The sequence below is a fragment of the Petaurus breviceps genome, unplaced genomic scaffold, assembly GCF_028583685.1.
Source record: "Petaurus breviceps papuanus isolate PSGF00001 unplaced genomic scaffold, PetGlider_PUasm1.0 91133, whole genome shotgun sequence".
Classification (NCBI taxonomy): Eukaryota; Metazoa; Chordata; class Mammalia; order Diprotodontia; family Petauridae; genus Petaurus; species Petaurus breviceps.
In genome coordinates this window covers 20432294-20448109 of record NW_027187419.1, presented here as the reverse complement: position 1 = coordinate 20448109, position 15816 = coordinate 20432294, and the positions used below count along the sequence as shown (strand labels likewise).

Sequence of the window (15816 nt, the reverse complement as noted above, 5' to 3'; positions counted from 1 at the left end):
AGCTAGTCAGGCTGCCCTGTGGCTAAAACCGCAGACTCACGCAGGGCTGGGCTCGGCTTCCAGCACACTGCAATAGACCCTTCTGGCTGTCTTAAGCAGGAGGTTTGTTTCTCTCTGTCACTTTGTGGGTTCTGAGCCCTAAAGTTTGTTTAGAGTCATTTTTATAGGTATTTGAGGTGGTTATGGATAGGGCATACAGAGTTTTCTTTCTTCTATGCCACCATCTTGGCTCCACCCCCACAACTAGATTTCAACAAAGCATTTTAAAGTCTCATGGTATCCATATATAGACAAGATGGAAATAGATATGGATCGAATGGAACAGAACTAAGTCAGATAGCCAAAATTAATGGTATTCATTATTGAAGTCACCTTGGATGAAATCTAGTAGAGAGCCCCAGGGGCTTGTCCTTAATCTTGTGCTGTTTTACATTATTTAACAATTATATGAATAAAAGCCCACATAGTAGATAAGAGTGCTGGAGTTGGAGTCAGGAAGACCTGGTTTGCATCCTGCCTTTCATGATAGTTATATGACCCTGGGCAAGTAATCTAACCTCTAATTCCCCCATACAGTCATTAAGGATTTAGCTACTAAGACAGACATTCTGATTATTGGTAGTGGGAGACTATAGATATCATGCTTAGGCAGATTACAGCTGACACAAAGTTGGGAGGTAGCCAATAGTCAATATCTGTTAAGATAAAAGAAGATCTTGACAAACTATAATTAGTTAATAAATTTCAAAGATATGTATGTTTAAATTGGATCAGAAGTTTATGCAGATCATATCAGAAAGATGCAAATTTCAAAAAAAAAAAAGGTGAAAGGTTAAAGAAAGTTGATTTCCAGGACGTCGCTGAGTAATTTTTTTTTTTAAAAGGGGGTAGTAGGCCAAATAAGTTTGGGTTATCCTTAAAAAGGCTGCCATTTTAATATATTGACTTTTACCTAAACAAAAATGGAATCTGTAAGCCAGTTCTCTCTAGGAACATGAGGAATTCTATGGATAAAAGATCTTAAAATTATTGTTTTCAGCTCCAGAGATATGATATCTGTATCATTCTTTCCTTTTATATTATTAATATATTATTATATTTGTTATTTATTGTTATATATTTATTGTATTATTTATATTATTATAATTTTCATATTTATATTTCTTAGTTGCTCAGAGACATTAAGTATATTGTAAACATCTCAAGGGCAGAAATTTTTTTATATTATTTTGTATCCCCCACTGTACATAACAGACTCATATGCATGATAGGCATTCTGTAAATTATTGATCATTTGGAATATTGTCTTTGATAAGTGATTTGTAGATTTATGATCATCAATTATTCTGTCAATCTTCAATATATGAAGGATTTAATTTTTAATTTTAATGTACATTCTACATCCTAAAGTGTTTTCTGTCCTATAAACACTGCTATGTAAAAGCCCTCATATTTGGGTAGAATTGACTCAAGCTTCTCAAAAGCTGTCAGTGCCACAAAATCACAGGTGTCAAGTACAGACTATCTTCTGTCTGATGACTAGCCCAGCTAAGTTCTGAGAGGGTCAAGGAGGAGAGGGGCCTCATCACAAGAGGGTTTGGCCACCAAGTGATAATCTTTTTTGGCAATAGTGACTCATTAAGACATTGACAGCTTGAAATCTGTCCTGGTAGAGAAAATAGCTGAACCAAAGAGATCAGATATATCAGAGTATCCAAAGATAAACAGGATCATCTTTCCAGAGCCTCTTTAAATGTTCTACAGTTGAACTATAGACCTGATTCTCTTAGTAGACAATTTAAACAGAATTGCTATAAGATTAACAGAGCTCTTTCAAAGCTTAAACTCCTATCTCACGGTTCTGTTAGGAGAAATAAAAAAGGGTAATCCAACCTCTTCTCTGGACCCTTCTCCCCTCCCATTTTGAGAACTATATCTTTCTTGAGGTAAATTCCCAAACTATTCTATAAGCATCCTGAGGACCTCTGCCACCTCCAGATTGAGATTTTCAGTGTTGACTTTGAATCCCAGGAGCCATAATTTCAATTCAGAGTAAATTTTGCTTATTTTCAAAAGTGCTGTAATGCATATTAAACAACTATCACACTAAGCAATTTGCTTTAGCATGCTTTCACATCCTTGATTATATGTTGCTTCCACATCCAAGTTTAAAGTGAATTGCAAAATGAGCAAGTTGGCCTTTTATACAGCAATTCTTGGGTAAGAGGTTTTACCAATAACATAAATGTAATGTGAACATTATTGTGACATTTCAGAATTTTCAGAATTTTGGGCTAATGAATGAGCTTTAATGAATTAATTGATACTATTTATGTTAACATATGAAAAGGAGACACCTAATTAACAATGTGTTGAAGTCAGTTTCTTCAGGATATTATATCATTGTGTTTTTCATAAACTAATTATGTTACAGAACAGTCAGCCATGGACAACCTCCCTATCTATAGGCCGCAGTATATCCACTGAAGTTCAATCCCAAATACAGAGAAAATATTAATGGAACTTAACAACTACTAGATGGAACCTTTATTTTGAAATTATCTTGTAAATATATAATATATTCCTGAATTCTATAACCATTTTAAGCACTATACAATAAATTGTAAAAGGAGGGCAAATTGATAACACATGCAATGAATATTAACAGATTAGTTTACATTCATCATATCAGTTCTGCTTTATTTATGCACTTTATTGTTAAATGCATTTTAAAAGAATAGAAATACCTCATTGTTTTTTAATGAGCATGCTATTGAATGTAAATTTACTTTAAAAAGAAAAATATTTTGCTATTCAGATTATGTATGAGCTATAATCTTAAAACTTTGTTTTTCTGAAATTCCTAATAAATTCAATTAAATTTGTAAAAGATATTGTACAGTTTTCTGATCTTCAGTTTTATTTTATTATACATAAAGGGGTCATAGAAAGGGAAGACAGCTATTTTTCTTCTCTCTCTCTCACTCGCTTTCTCATTCTCTCCCCTCTCCTCTCTTCTCTTCTTCTCTCCTTTCCTCTCTACAGTTTGGTAGGGTCACTATAAGTTCAGAGTCTGGTTCTCATCTTTGCATGTTCAGAAATTTGAATATGTTCATTTAGGGATGATCAGGTCTTAAGATACTAGTTCACATTAACCATACTCACAAGAGACTGATTGATGATCCACAATGCCATTTATTCATTTACTCTGAAAATTCTGTCAAACAGGTCAAAATACTTGTGCCCACAGGTTAGCACCTTTACTTTCTAGTAGGAAAGTATACTTTAGAAAATGACCTAGTGTCAGAAAGTTACTTGATGAATAAAGGATCAAGGTAAAGGGAGTTGAAAGACCTTAGGGAATACTGCCATCAAGCTATGATACCCTGATTTATTTCTATGGTGGAGATAAGGATACAGGCCAAGGAAAACTGATTATTCATCTCAGCCAGTCTGACACCCTCCCCCCAGACAGTATTAGAGACAATGACAGATTTTTGACTCCTCTTTTTTAGATTCCATTCAGACTACCATCATATTTGTGTTGTGACAGTATTGACTCCAGATGAGTTACAGTTCATTAGGTTCTCCAAAGGTTAATTCTTTAGGAAGCATGCCAACTCTTGACTCCTCAGGCTTTCTCATCTGTGCTTTTGCCTAATGTCACTGAGTTTTCTATTCTCTTGACCTCTAATCTCTGCAGACCTTTTCTTTGTGTTATTTAAAGAGCTATTTTGCATTCAAAAAGAACTCACTGAATTATTATAAGTGTCCAGGACTACAAAAGTGATAGTTTGTATAAATTTTGCCCTGGCTAGACCACACTTCTGGAGTACTGTGTTCAGTTCTGAACATCACATTTCAGAATGAACATAGATAAGTTAAAGAATGTATAGAGGAGACTGACTTCAGTGAAGGACCTTGAGGACAAGTGGAACATGTAGCCTGGAGAAGAGAAAACTTGAGGGGAATAGGACATGTCTGTTGTCTTCAATTATTTTAAAGTATTTCACAAGGAAGGAAGGAAGGAAATAAACACTTGTTAAGCATCTATTATGTTTCAGAAACTGAGCGGATTTTTTTTTAATTATCTCACTGGATCCTTACAATATAACCTTGAGAGGGAGGTACTATCATTATTTCCCTTTTACAGTTAAAGAAACTGAGGTAGACAGAACTGATTTGCCCAGAGTCACACAGCTAGTAAGTGTGTAAGGCCAAATTTGAACTCGAGTTTTATTGACCCTAGGCCCACTGCTCTCTCTATCCACTGTACCACTTAGCTGTCTCTCTGAAGAGGTATAAAACTTGTTATGCTTAATCTCACAAGGCAGAACTAGAAACAATGGAGGAAAGTTGAAGAGTGACTGCAATAAGTTTAATAAAAGGAAAACCATCCTAACAATTAAGAGTTATGGAAAAGTAGAATCAACTTCCTTGGGAGGTTACAGGTTGGTTGCACCCAAGTAGAGGTTTTCAGGCAAACGCTGAATACCTTCTTGTCAAGTGTGTTACAGAGAATATTCTTAATCATATATGACCCAGACTCCATCTTATTTTCCAACAGGGATTCTATAATTCTGATACTTAGAATTTTCAAAAGACATATAGAAATGGAGGCCAGAATAAGTAACTGAAGATAAATAAAAAGCATGTCACAGCTCTTTAACAGTATCAAGGACTAAATAAGCTGAGACTAAGAAGAATACTAAGTAATAAAAATAGTATTTTTTTAAGTTATATTGGGATAGCTGATAATAGACAACAAAAAGAAGGAAAAGCCACTCAACCTTTATTTTCTTCTATCTTCTTCTCCAAGGAGAATAATCTTTGGGCTAGAAAGGCATGAACAAAATTTACCAATATAGAGTGTTTAACTGAGTTTGATTAGTTCAAGTCACTAGGCCTAAACAAACTAGATCCCAGTGTGGTCAAAGAAGTGATGGATGTGATTTCTGGAACACTGTCAGTGGTGTCTGAAAGACTGTAGAGAAAATAAGAATTGCCACAGGATTGAAGCAGGGCATATGTCTTTATTTTCAAAAAGAGAAGAGAATATTCTCTAAAAACTGTATGCCACTGAAGCAGCTAGTTGGCACAGTGAATAGAGCACCGGCCCTGGAATCAGGAGGACCTGAGTTCAAATCCAGCCTCAGACATTTAACACAAAAACTAGCCATGTGACCTTGGGCAAGTCACTTAATCCCACCTGCCCTCCCAAAAGCAAAAAAACAAAAACTATATGCCACTGTGTTGGACTCAAATTGCTAGCAAAATTCTAAAGCTTCATTCTAAAGAGAGTGAGAATCTACAAAAGCTTTAAAAACAGATCTTACTAGACTAATCACTTCTTTTTTTTACAGGGTTTCTAAAATGATAGATTAGAGGAATGCTGGTAAGGTTTGCCTAGATTTCAGCAGTGTTTTGCAGAATCTAATGCTATATTTGTGGACAAGATTTAGAGATGATGGCTAGACCATGGCATTTTCAGGTGGATGCATACTTTAATTTCTGGTCATTAATGCTTCTCTTACCCTTGAAAGAATTATCTAGTGAAGTGTACACTAAGTGTCTGTCTCTGTGCTGTTTAATAGTGACTTGTATAAAGGCATGGATGTCATGCCTGTCATATTGCATGTAACAAAATGTTAAGAGTGATCTAACATGGATGACAGAATTGATATCCCAAAAAATTACAATTTGGGCAAAAATCAAATAAAATAAAATGTAATTTATATTTAATTGCATTAATTTTTTTAAATTAAACACTTGCATTTATGTTTTTAAAAAATCAGCCTTTCGAGTATAGGTGGCTGGATAACAGTTCATCTAAAAGTTAATTAATTTTCATCTCCATACCAATGAATGCTAGATGATATCCAGTTCTAATCTTTTAAACTTTAGTCCTGAATCATCAACTGATTATTGGACATTTCAAATTGGATTTACTTTAGGGATTTCAAACTTCAAACTCAGCCCAAAACAGAACTCATTATCTTTCCTCACCCATCTCCTAAATTTGCCTATTTCTATCAAGGGTAGCAGCAACCTTTGTACCACCGGGTTCAAAATCTTATTGTCACCGTCTACTACTCACTCACCTCACATAAAAGCACCCAATCTTGTCATTTCAACTTCTGCAATATCTCTCACGTGTGCCCCGTTTTCTCCACTCAGACAGCCATTATAGTTTAGGCCTTCCTCACCTCTCATCTTTACTATTGCAATATCCTCCTAATGGTCTCCCCTCCCCAAGTCTCTCTCTACTCCACATCATTCTTCACACATCTGCCAGAGTTATTTTTTCTACAGGCCAAGCACCACTTTCCCTACTCCATGAACTCTCAGTGGCTCCCTTTAACCTTTAGGGTCAAATTTAGATAGCTCTGACATTTAAAGTTTGTCTCAACTTAGCCCTATTCTGCCTTTCCAGTATTATACTTTAGTCCTTTCCACACATTCTCTTGCCTGGCCAAGTTGACCTACTTCTGCCACTCATGAATAACACTTTATGTGCCATCATCTATCTCTGTGCCTTTGCACAGAGCTGGAATACAGAATTTGGAATACACTTTTGGGGGTGGAGCCAAGATGGCGGAGTAAAAGCAGGAAATTGCATGAGCTCCCGCACCAACCACCTCCAATACCTGTAAAATATGACTCTAAACAAATTTTAGAGCTACAGAACCCACAAAGTGACAGAGAGAAATAAATCTCCTGCTGAAGGCAGCCTGGCAGGCCAACAGGAAGGGTCTATCACACCAGGCTAGGGGCTGAGCAGTCCCATATGAGCTGTGGGCCAAGACCCAGGGTGGCCCCAAACAGCAGCACAGAACTGGCCAGAGCAGACTTCAGGAGAGTGAATCACCAGCAGCTATGGCAGTTTTCAGACTTCTCAACCCATAATAGCCAAAGAAAAAGTAAAAGGTTAGTAGGGAAATCTGTTGGAACTGGGTGGAGAAGAGTGCAGTCCAGCCCCTGTCCCTGGGACAAGAGGTAGCAGAGGCTCAGTAGCTGCTATCCTGTGGCTGCCTCCAGAGCTCCTGACCTGCAGATTGTAGGGGGACCGAGCAACCATTCATAGGGTAATTGCTCTTGCTTTGACCTGCTTGGATCTGGGTCGCAGTCTTGGGCAGTGGTCCTGGGGTGTGTGGCCAGTGTGCCAGAACTTGTGGCAGCTGTAGAGAGGGCTCCCTCCTCATAGCTCAGACAGCTGCGAAAACCCCAGCAATTTGAGACACAGCTCTCTCGACTCTGGAAGCAGAGTTCTACCATGGCAAAGAGCTCAAAAGTGAAGTAATTGGCTGGCAAGATGAGCAAGCAGAGGAAGCACAATCAGACCATAGAATCTTTTTGGGGACAAAAAGGATCAAAACATGGAGCCAGAAGAAGACAACAAAGTCAAAACTCCTGCATCAAAAGCTTCCAAGAACAATGCGAATTGGTCACAAGCTATGAAGGAGGTCAAAAAGGATTTTGAAAATCAAGATAAATGGAGGAAAAATTGGGAAGAGAAGTGAGAATGATGCAATAAAATCATGAAAAGTGAGTCATTCAGTGCTTTGCAGAATCTAATGCTACATTTGAAAGGAGGATTACTTAATCTTCTGACACTTCAATGAAGGAAGAGATGAAAGAACAGTAGATTTGAGGTGTGGAGAAGAGGAGATGGAATTTTGAGGTGTGGATGAGGAAGCTCACCACAGACAGCATCTATCAATATTCTCCCAATCTTGTCAACTATTTCTTTGCTAAGACAGAAGGTGGGGCAGGGCCGAGCCAAGATGGCAGATTGAAAGCAGGAACTCACCTGAACTACTCTGAGAATTCCTTCAGTAACCTCTAAAAAATGGATCTGAATGGATTTTAGAGTGGCAGAATCCATTGGGAAATGGAGTGTGGCAGATTTCCAGTCCAGAGGGCTGGGAAGGGAATTGATAATTTAAAGTAAAAAAAAAAAATCTTTAAAAAGCCTTTATATGGGGTGATAATTAGTTGGCCAGAAATTAATAAAAAGTACTGTCATGGATCTGTGGGACCTTGGTTTATAATAGTATGTATTGCTAGTGGATCCATTCAATGCAGTTTCATGACTAAAATACCTCCTTCATGAAGACTTCCATGTTCATCCTCTTACCATCCCCATTCCCCATTAGTAACAATTTTACTACACTTGTACCTTATCCACTGTTACACTATAAACTTCACAAGAACATAAGACTGTGCCTATCTAAAAGATGTACTTCTTTTAGCCTCTAAGACATGCTTTCCACAAATGTTTAATAAATAAATGAAGGAAAAAATGAATGACTTCCTCCAGCAGTGTTATGTAATTAGAAAATCAAAGCAGAGATGGTTAGAGGGACACAGGACTAACAAGTAACAGGGAAGAAATATGGGGAGTACAAGGAAACTTGGTCTCAAGACTGAAGGAAAAAATTCTTATTGAAATGACTGACAATGGACAGCACTGTGTATGGAGGAAGTAAAGACCATACAGGGATAATAGACCAAAAGAACAGGGAGAAAGTCAAGGACAAGTAAGTAGGTACTGCAGGAATATGGCGGTTGAATAGTTGAACAACTTTTGACCAGAGTTTCAGAGTTTAAAATATTACTGCTAGAATTGTTTTAGGTGATGTTGAGGACTGAGATGTGACCATTTCTATAGATAGCTGAGGTAAAGTAAAGATGGAAATCATAGGAACTGAGATTCTGGAAAGATGACAGTTAAGGTAATGTTATCAAAGTTATAAATAGCATTGGCATGGAGAACTCTATGAGAGTAAAAGGTATATTTATTGAAACTTGCCCAAACCAAGCTGAGTGTAAATGAAAATAAATATTGCTTTATACAATAGGCAATAAATTTATGAAGTTTGCTCTCCAAAAGGATGAGTATTGACAATGTTTAGACGAATGTATGAGTAAGAATCATAAATAGTTGCTAAGAGAAGAAATAATAATGGTATTTTCATATCTTATATTAGTTATTTTAGTATAGATAGAAAGGCCTTGAATTAAATTTATCAAATGTCAATATAAACTGTTGTTTCCATAGCACTAGAAAGTGTGCAAAGAATTTTACCTACATTTTTCTCATTTAAACCTAACAACAATTATGTGAGTTAGGTTATCCCATTTTTATGAATAAGGAAACTGAGGCTCAGACAGCCTAAGTAATTTGAACATGTTTTAGATGTCCAGTGAACCAAATCTTTCTGTCCAGTACTCCATCTGGTGTGCCAGATGACTCTCCCACCTTCCTATGTGCTTGATATATAAAGACAAAAAAAGATCCCATTCCATGAAGGAACTCACATTCTGATGGTGTATACAACATGTAAAATTCACTCCTTGAATCAGACTCAATATGTTAGTTTTTGTCTGTAGGTTTTGCTGTTTTGCAAAGAACATAAATCATCTATATTAAACATAATTCAAAATATTAAAATGTACATTTAATCTAATTCAATCAAAATATATATATCAGCAGTCCTATGTTGTTAAGGACATACTTATTTATTGCATTATAGTAGTGTAATGGGAATGCAAATTTGGAAGATCTTCCCTGTCCCTAGGCTAAAGTGCACCTGAAGCCTGGGGTGGGAGGCTTGTTTTTCAGTAGATACTTCTTGATTGGCCAGTGAGTCAATAAGGTTGTTACATTCTCTGAGCCAGGAGAAGGCTATATAAGCCCTGATGTGTAGTTTTGTTTGGGGGCTCACTTTGAGAAGTGTTCTGTGATTTGATCTGTGTTCTGGGAAGCCGTTGTCCAGGGCCCCCCCAGCTTTGAAAAACCCAGATGTGGAAACCCAGATGTTGACTGGGTATGAATGTAATGGTTGGACAGTTTGGAAATCTGTCTACTTGATCTGTTTCTGTCTTGATAATTCTGCCTGTATATTCTGAAGTTTGGAGTGCTGACCTTTTTCCCCTGAACAAGGTAAACGATATATGTCTGACTGATTAAAGTAAGCTTGTTAACCCATTTTGAGTTGCTTTCCTTTAACAAAGCAGATCCAAGAACCTGTGTGAGCAGCAAACCCTGAGGACGTGCTTGGGGTGCTTGCTGCTACAAGTAGACACTGAATTCTGCTAAAATAGTAAAGATTATTGAATTTTAAATTATAATTGAATTAGATGTTTTAGGTATAGTGAACAGACAAAAGGTATAATAGAAGAAAACTAGAAAAAGCCAGACACCATTCATTAAATGAAGCCCTTAGGAAGCCTTTCCTCCACAAAAAAACTTGGAAGCCTTGAGTATAGAAAACTGGAGGGCCTCCTTCATTCAAGGAGCTCTAGTATCTAGAAGACACCTTTTGGAGTCAAACATTCCAGAATACCAAAGTTCCAAATTATATGTCAAACACTCAAGAAGATTAACTTTTAACTCTCCTGTTCATTTAATTCTGCTAAGGGAACATGCCAAGAGCAGTCTTTTCAGGTCCACTCATATCTCCTCCCAAACCCTTACTCCTATCCTTATATCTTAGCCCTTCCCATCCCTACTGAACTATCCCCTAGCTCATTCCAGTGTGCTCTTTGAAATCTCCATAAACCACAAAGTCCCCTGTGTCCTCAAACTTATCAATCAGCATTCATTCCTTCCACCACTTTTATTTGAAAAAATCTGCCTTTGCCATAGGAACACCAGGTAACTAACACTTAGGGTAACTCTTCTCACCCTTGGACTCACAGGGTTAGGGTTAGGGTTAAAATTAGTTAGGGGTTAGGGTTAGGATTGATGTTTTACAAAGAAAATGAGTCATCTATATTATACACAATTTAAAATATTAAAATGTATACTTAATCTAATTCAATAAAAATATAGATTAGCAGTCCTATATTATAAAGCACCTATTTATAATACTGTTAGAATATTTTTTTCTTATGCTTAGGCCCCTTATACTTAAGTTATTCTTTTTTTCAAAAATCTTCATTGGCTCCCTACTGTCTTTGGAATAAAGCTCTAATATTTTTTACCTGGACCTGAAGGCTCCCCCACAACCTAGAGCTATACTACTTTTCCAACCTCATCTCATATTAATTGCCTTCACATGTTCTATGTTACAATCAAATCGAACTTTTCTTTGCCCACTGAGCATGTACTTACATGCCCTTATTCAAACTCTACTTTATGCCTGGGATGATAATAATGAGAAAGAGGATGAGGATAATGATAGTTTACATCTTTCTAGTTCTTTAAGATTTACATCTCTTCATCTATTAAATTTCTAATCTTCTTTAAATCCAACTCACAGGATGATAGATTTATGGGTCTTCATGCTAGAAGGAGATACAGGGCTATCTAGTCTAAATCCCTCGCTTTTTATAGATGAGGAAACTGAGGCCTAAGAAGGTAAAATGACTTCTCCATGGTTATACAGGTAGTAAATACCAGAGGCCCAGGAATTCAAGCTGAGGACCCTAATGCCAAATCCAACATTCTTTATACTTCACCACGTTGTCTCTTAATGACATTTCCTTCATCAAGACTTTCCTTATTCTCCTAGTCAGTAATAATATCCCCCCCCCAACTTAGACTTTGCTACACTTTTTTGCCCCTCTAATGAACTCAGTTAAATAAACATTAAATATATCCTAAATGCAAGGTAGCAGCTAGGTGGCTAGGTGGCACAGTGCCAGGCCTGGAGTGTAATGGCAAACAAAGAAGTAGTTAACACCTTGTTTCAGCTATTTAATTATTTAACACCTTGTTTCAGTTCAAGTTTCTTTTAAGCCTTGCCCATGATTATATCAAGTCTTTGTTAAGAAACAGAACTTTCAAACCCCAGAATTTGTGAACCCCAAAACTTGTGATCCCCTGTTGGGAGGAGCTAATGACCATATATAAGGAGAGGTGCAGGGTGGAGAGAACAGGACTGAGAAGAGAACTCTTGTGGTGGCAGAGTTAAGAAGGAGAAAACTTGTGAAATTCCAGAACTCTGTTTGTCTCTTCTGTTTGTGTTCATTTTTGTTTGTGATACTTTGTCCAGAAGCCCTGGGACCTTACTGGAAGCTCTGAAAGATAATTTTCTGGTTGTCTGTAAACAGAAGTCCTGGAGGAGAGTTTTGGAGGTCCTGGGACTTTACTGATGATTGGTGTTGATCTCTCAGACCTTGTTTGGGGTCTGTGTTGATTTCTATGCTGATAACTTGTGTTGACCTCTTGGATCTTGTTTATGGTTCTCTGTTGATTTCACAGGCAGATAGTGGATTGATGATGGTGCCAGCAATGAGCATGAATATTATCGTGGCTCTGTTAAGCTTTGTCTTCCCAGAAACAGGAACTGTGAAGGACTTGAGGTGGACTGGACACAACTTCAGTGTGGAGTGGTAACTGGATGAGGAACTAAACAAGGAGCTGTACAAGGACCCAAACAAGGAGGTGAGAGCTGCCTGCCTTTGAACCCAGGTGACAGTTGGAGCTGGGACCATGGAAGAGGAACCATGGAATCTGAGAGCCAGCCTCAAGTCAAGATCAAAAGACCTCTTCTTGGGTACCTGATGTTGGCTGAGAAGATCATGATTTATTGTGACCTAGGGGTGGAGAACTTTGACCTGTGTACTTTGTGTCCCTTAAGGAGGCCTGCTCCTTAAGGATGATTGAGTTAAGGACTTACTGAATGATATCCTTTGTTTAAAACCATGTGGCCACTTTGGTGAAAACTATGTGGACACTTTAGTGATAAGGTGTTATGTCATAATATTGTGAATGCTGTACTTTGGTTTCTGTCGATGTTTTGTCTTAAGTTTATTACTGAATAAATAGAGAGTTCACTATACTATATAATCAGAACCCTGAAGCTGTTCACAGCGGCAGTCCTCTAGAAAGCTGTTCATGTTTGGCTTTACATGGAGTAAGGCTCATCTTTGTGAATTCAGATCTGGCTTCAGACATTAGCTGTGTAATCCTGGGCAGGTCACTTAATCCTCTGCCGCAGTTTCCTCATTTAAAATGAGCTGAAGAAGAAAATGGCAAGCCATTCCAGTATCTTTGCCAAGAAAATCCCAAATGCAGTTCAAAGAATTGGACACAAGTAAGTAACAAGAACAACAGGAAAATCTAATAATCTGCTAAATATAAAAAAAAATTAAAATGTGCAAACAATGAAAATGAGAGGCTGAAACAAAATTTATTATGCATCACATGATTCCAAAAAACAGGAGCTTCGATCAAACTATCAGAAAAGGCAAAAGTAAAAATTTACATTATGAAGAGAGATGAACAAGGAAGCTATTATACTTAAAGGAACAACAGACATGAATCAATGTCAGTGCTAAACTTTATGCAGTAAACGACATTAGTATCTAAATTCATATAGGAAAAGTGAATTGTAAAAAGATATAAATAGTAGTATGATCATCGTAGTTACTAATGTGCCTCTCTCACAACTTAACTAATATAAAAAAGATTAGAAAAATATAAAACAAAGTTTTTCTCTAGATGTTCAAGAATTCAGACTTTTAAGATTTAGAATCTTCTGAATAGAAATGTAAACAGATATACATATATCTCAGGATCACATGGTACCTTTACAAAAATAGACCATGTGCCAAAGCACAAAGAAATTATCAATTTAAAAGGAAAAAAACAGAAATATTAAACAGATCCCTTATAAAACATAAGGATACAAATGAAAATTTAATAATGACATCCTGAATAAGTCAAAGATCAAATCATAACAACAAAAACCGTGATTGAGAATTATAACAAAAAGAAGCTATATCAAAATGTCTTGGATGCAGTCCTTGAAGACCAGTCAAGATGGTAAGTAGAAGTCAGTATATACAAGCTCCCCCAAAAAGAAGAGAATGACTCTAAAGTATCTACAGCCACAACTGCAAAAAACACAACACACAAGTTCAACTAAAATTCCTGAAAGAAACATAAGTTATTTAAAATAGTTTATAAATAGTTTATAATTTAAATGAGAGCTCTAGAAGAAAAAATGGGTAAAGAAATGAGAGCTATGGATGAAAAACTTGTAAAGAAAATTAACAGCTTAGTAGAAGAGGCACATCAAAAATTAGACTAAATAGAAGTTAACAGTGCCATGATTTAAGAAATATTTTTTTAAAAAACCAAGTTAAAAGACTGAAAAAAATAGAAGAATGTATAAGGTATCTAATATCAGGAACAATTAACCTCAAGAAGAGCTAATTTAAGAATCACTGGACTACCTGAAAAACCATGATCAAATTAAGTCTAGACATATTTCAAGGAATCATTAAAAAAAAAAAAACCTGCCTAGATGTCTTAGAACCAGAGGGCAAAACAAAAATAGGAAGAATTCTATAATTACATCTTGAAAGTAAATCCAATTGAAAACTTCCAAGAACATCATTGCCAAAATTCAGAGCTTATATGTCAATGAAACAAGTACTGAGGACCCACACAATGTTTAGCAGCCACAACTGTAAAGGAGCAGAGAGCTTAGAATATATCATAAAAAGCAAAAAACACAGGCTTATTACCAAGAATAAAATTCAGTGTAATCCTGCAGAGTAAAAAACAAAAAGTATCTTAATGAAATAAAAGACTTCTAAAGCTTCTTGATGACAAGTCCAAATCTGACTAGACACCTTGAAATAGAAACACAAGAGTCAAAAGAGACAAAAAGGTTAACACAAAAATGCAATCATAAGGGACTAAATGAGGTTAAACTGTTTACATTCTTAATATGGGAAGATGATAACATGTGTCTCCTCAGAACTCTGGCATCAGGGATAATAGATGGAATTAGGACAGAAATCCTATGAGTAGTTTTGCTATATTTTGATGATCTCTTAAAAGAAGGAGAGAGGGAGCAGAAAAATCTATTGTGGTGAGAAATGGAAGGGGGAAAATGGGGGAAATTACCTCACACAATCAGGATGTACAAGTAGACTATATAAACACAGGAAGGGGTAGAGAAGTGGGCAACACTTAAACCTCACTTTCACTTGTCAGCGGGTGGAAAAATATACAGAGTTGGGTACGGAATTATAGTTCACTCAAATGAGGAAACAGAGAAGAATAAGAGATTCAGGGAGGCAAAACATACTAATGACAGAGAATGGATCAGAAAGAGGTGTTTAAATGGAAAGAAAAAAGGGTAATAACCTGTGATTAGGCTCCAGGCAAGGGAGAAGAAAAAGGACAAGAAAGTAGAAGCAGACTGCATCAAAATTATAGCACTGGTGCTTTGTACACTGTTCACATTTCTCTTTGTTAAGAGAGGTCAAGAATCAAAGCGAAGAAAAGTATAAGAGAACAGAATGACAAGAAACACACAAATTATAACTCTGAATGTGAATGGGCTGAACTCAGTATGGAGAAGGATTGCAGAATATGTTAGAAAGCAGAAGCCAACAATATGTTGTTTATAAGAAACCCACTTTTAAGTGTATAAAGATTTACAAATAATTAAAATAAGGGACTGCAGGAAATTTATTAGGCTTTAACTGAAGCCAGACAGGCAGGGGTAGCAATTTTCTTAGACGAGGTTTTGTCATTACAAAAAAATAGACTTGATTAAAAGAGATAAATGAGGAGGCTGCATTATGCTGAAAGGTACCATAGACAATGAAATAATATCAATACTAAACTTGTATGCACAGAATGGCATATTATCCACACTTAAAGGTTAAATCAGCTACAGGGAGAAACTGTAAAACTATAATAGTAAAACTGTATCTCGATGTACACTATTTCAGACCTAGATAAACCTATTTTTTTTTAATAAAAGTTAAGAATCTGAATGGCATTTTAGAAAAATTACACGTGCCAAATCATTGGTGGTAATTGAATAGGAAGAGGAGGAAGTA

At 36.5% G+C, this 15816-nt stretch overlaps 1 protein-coding gene across 4 annotated transcripts in view; it reads left to right on the top strand.

Moving 5' to 3' along the window:
- CEP126 (centrosomal protein 126) overlaps positions 1-14548 on the top strand; it is a 101396-nt gene extending 86848 nt beyond the window's left edge. The window contains exon 8 of one of the 4 annotated variants that reach the window (XM_069079984.1): positions 12212-14548. In XM_069079984.1, coding sequence (XP_068936085.1) covers positions 12212-12346 — 135 coding nt within the window. In that variant the 3' untranslated portion in view covers positions 12347-14548. Of the gene's footprint in view, positions 1-2434; positions 2891-12211 lie in introns of those variants that run through there. The other 3 variants (XM_069079982.1, XM_069079981.1, XM_069079983.1) reach the window with 3 other exon arrangements.
- Positions 14549-15816: the final 1268 nt, after the last annotated feature.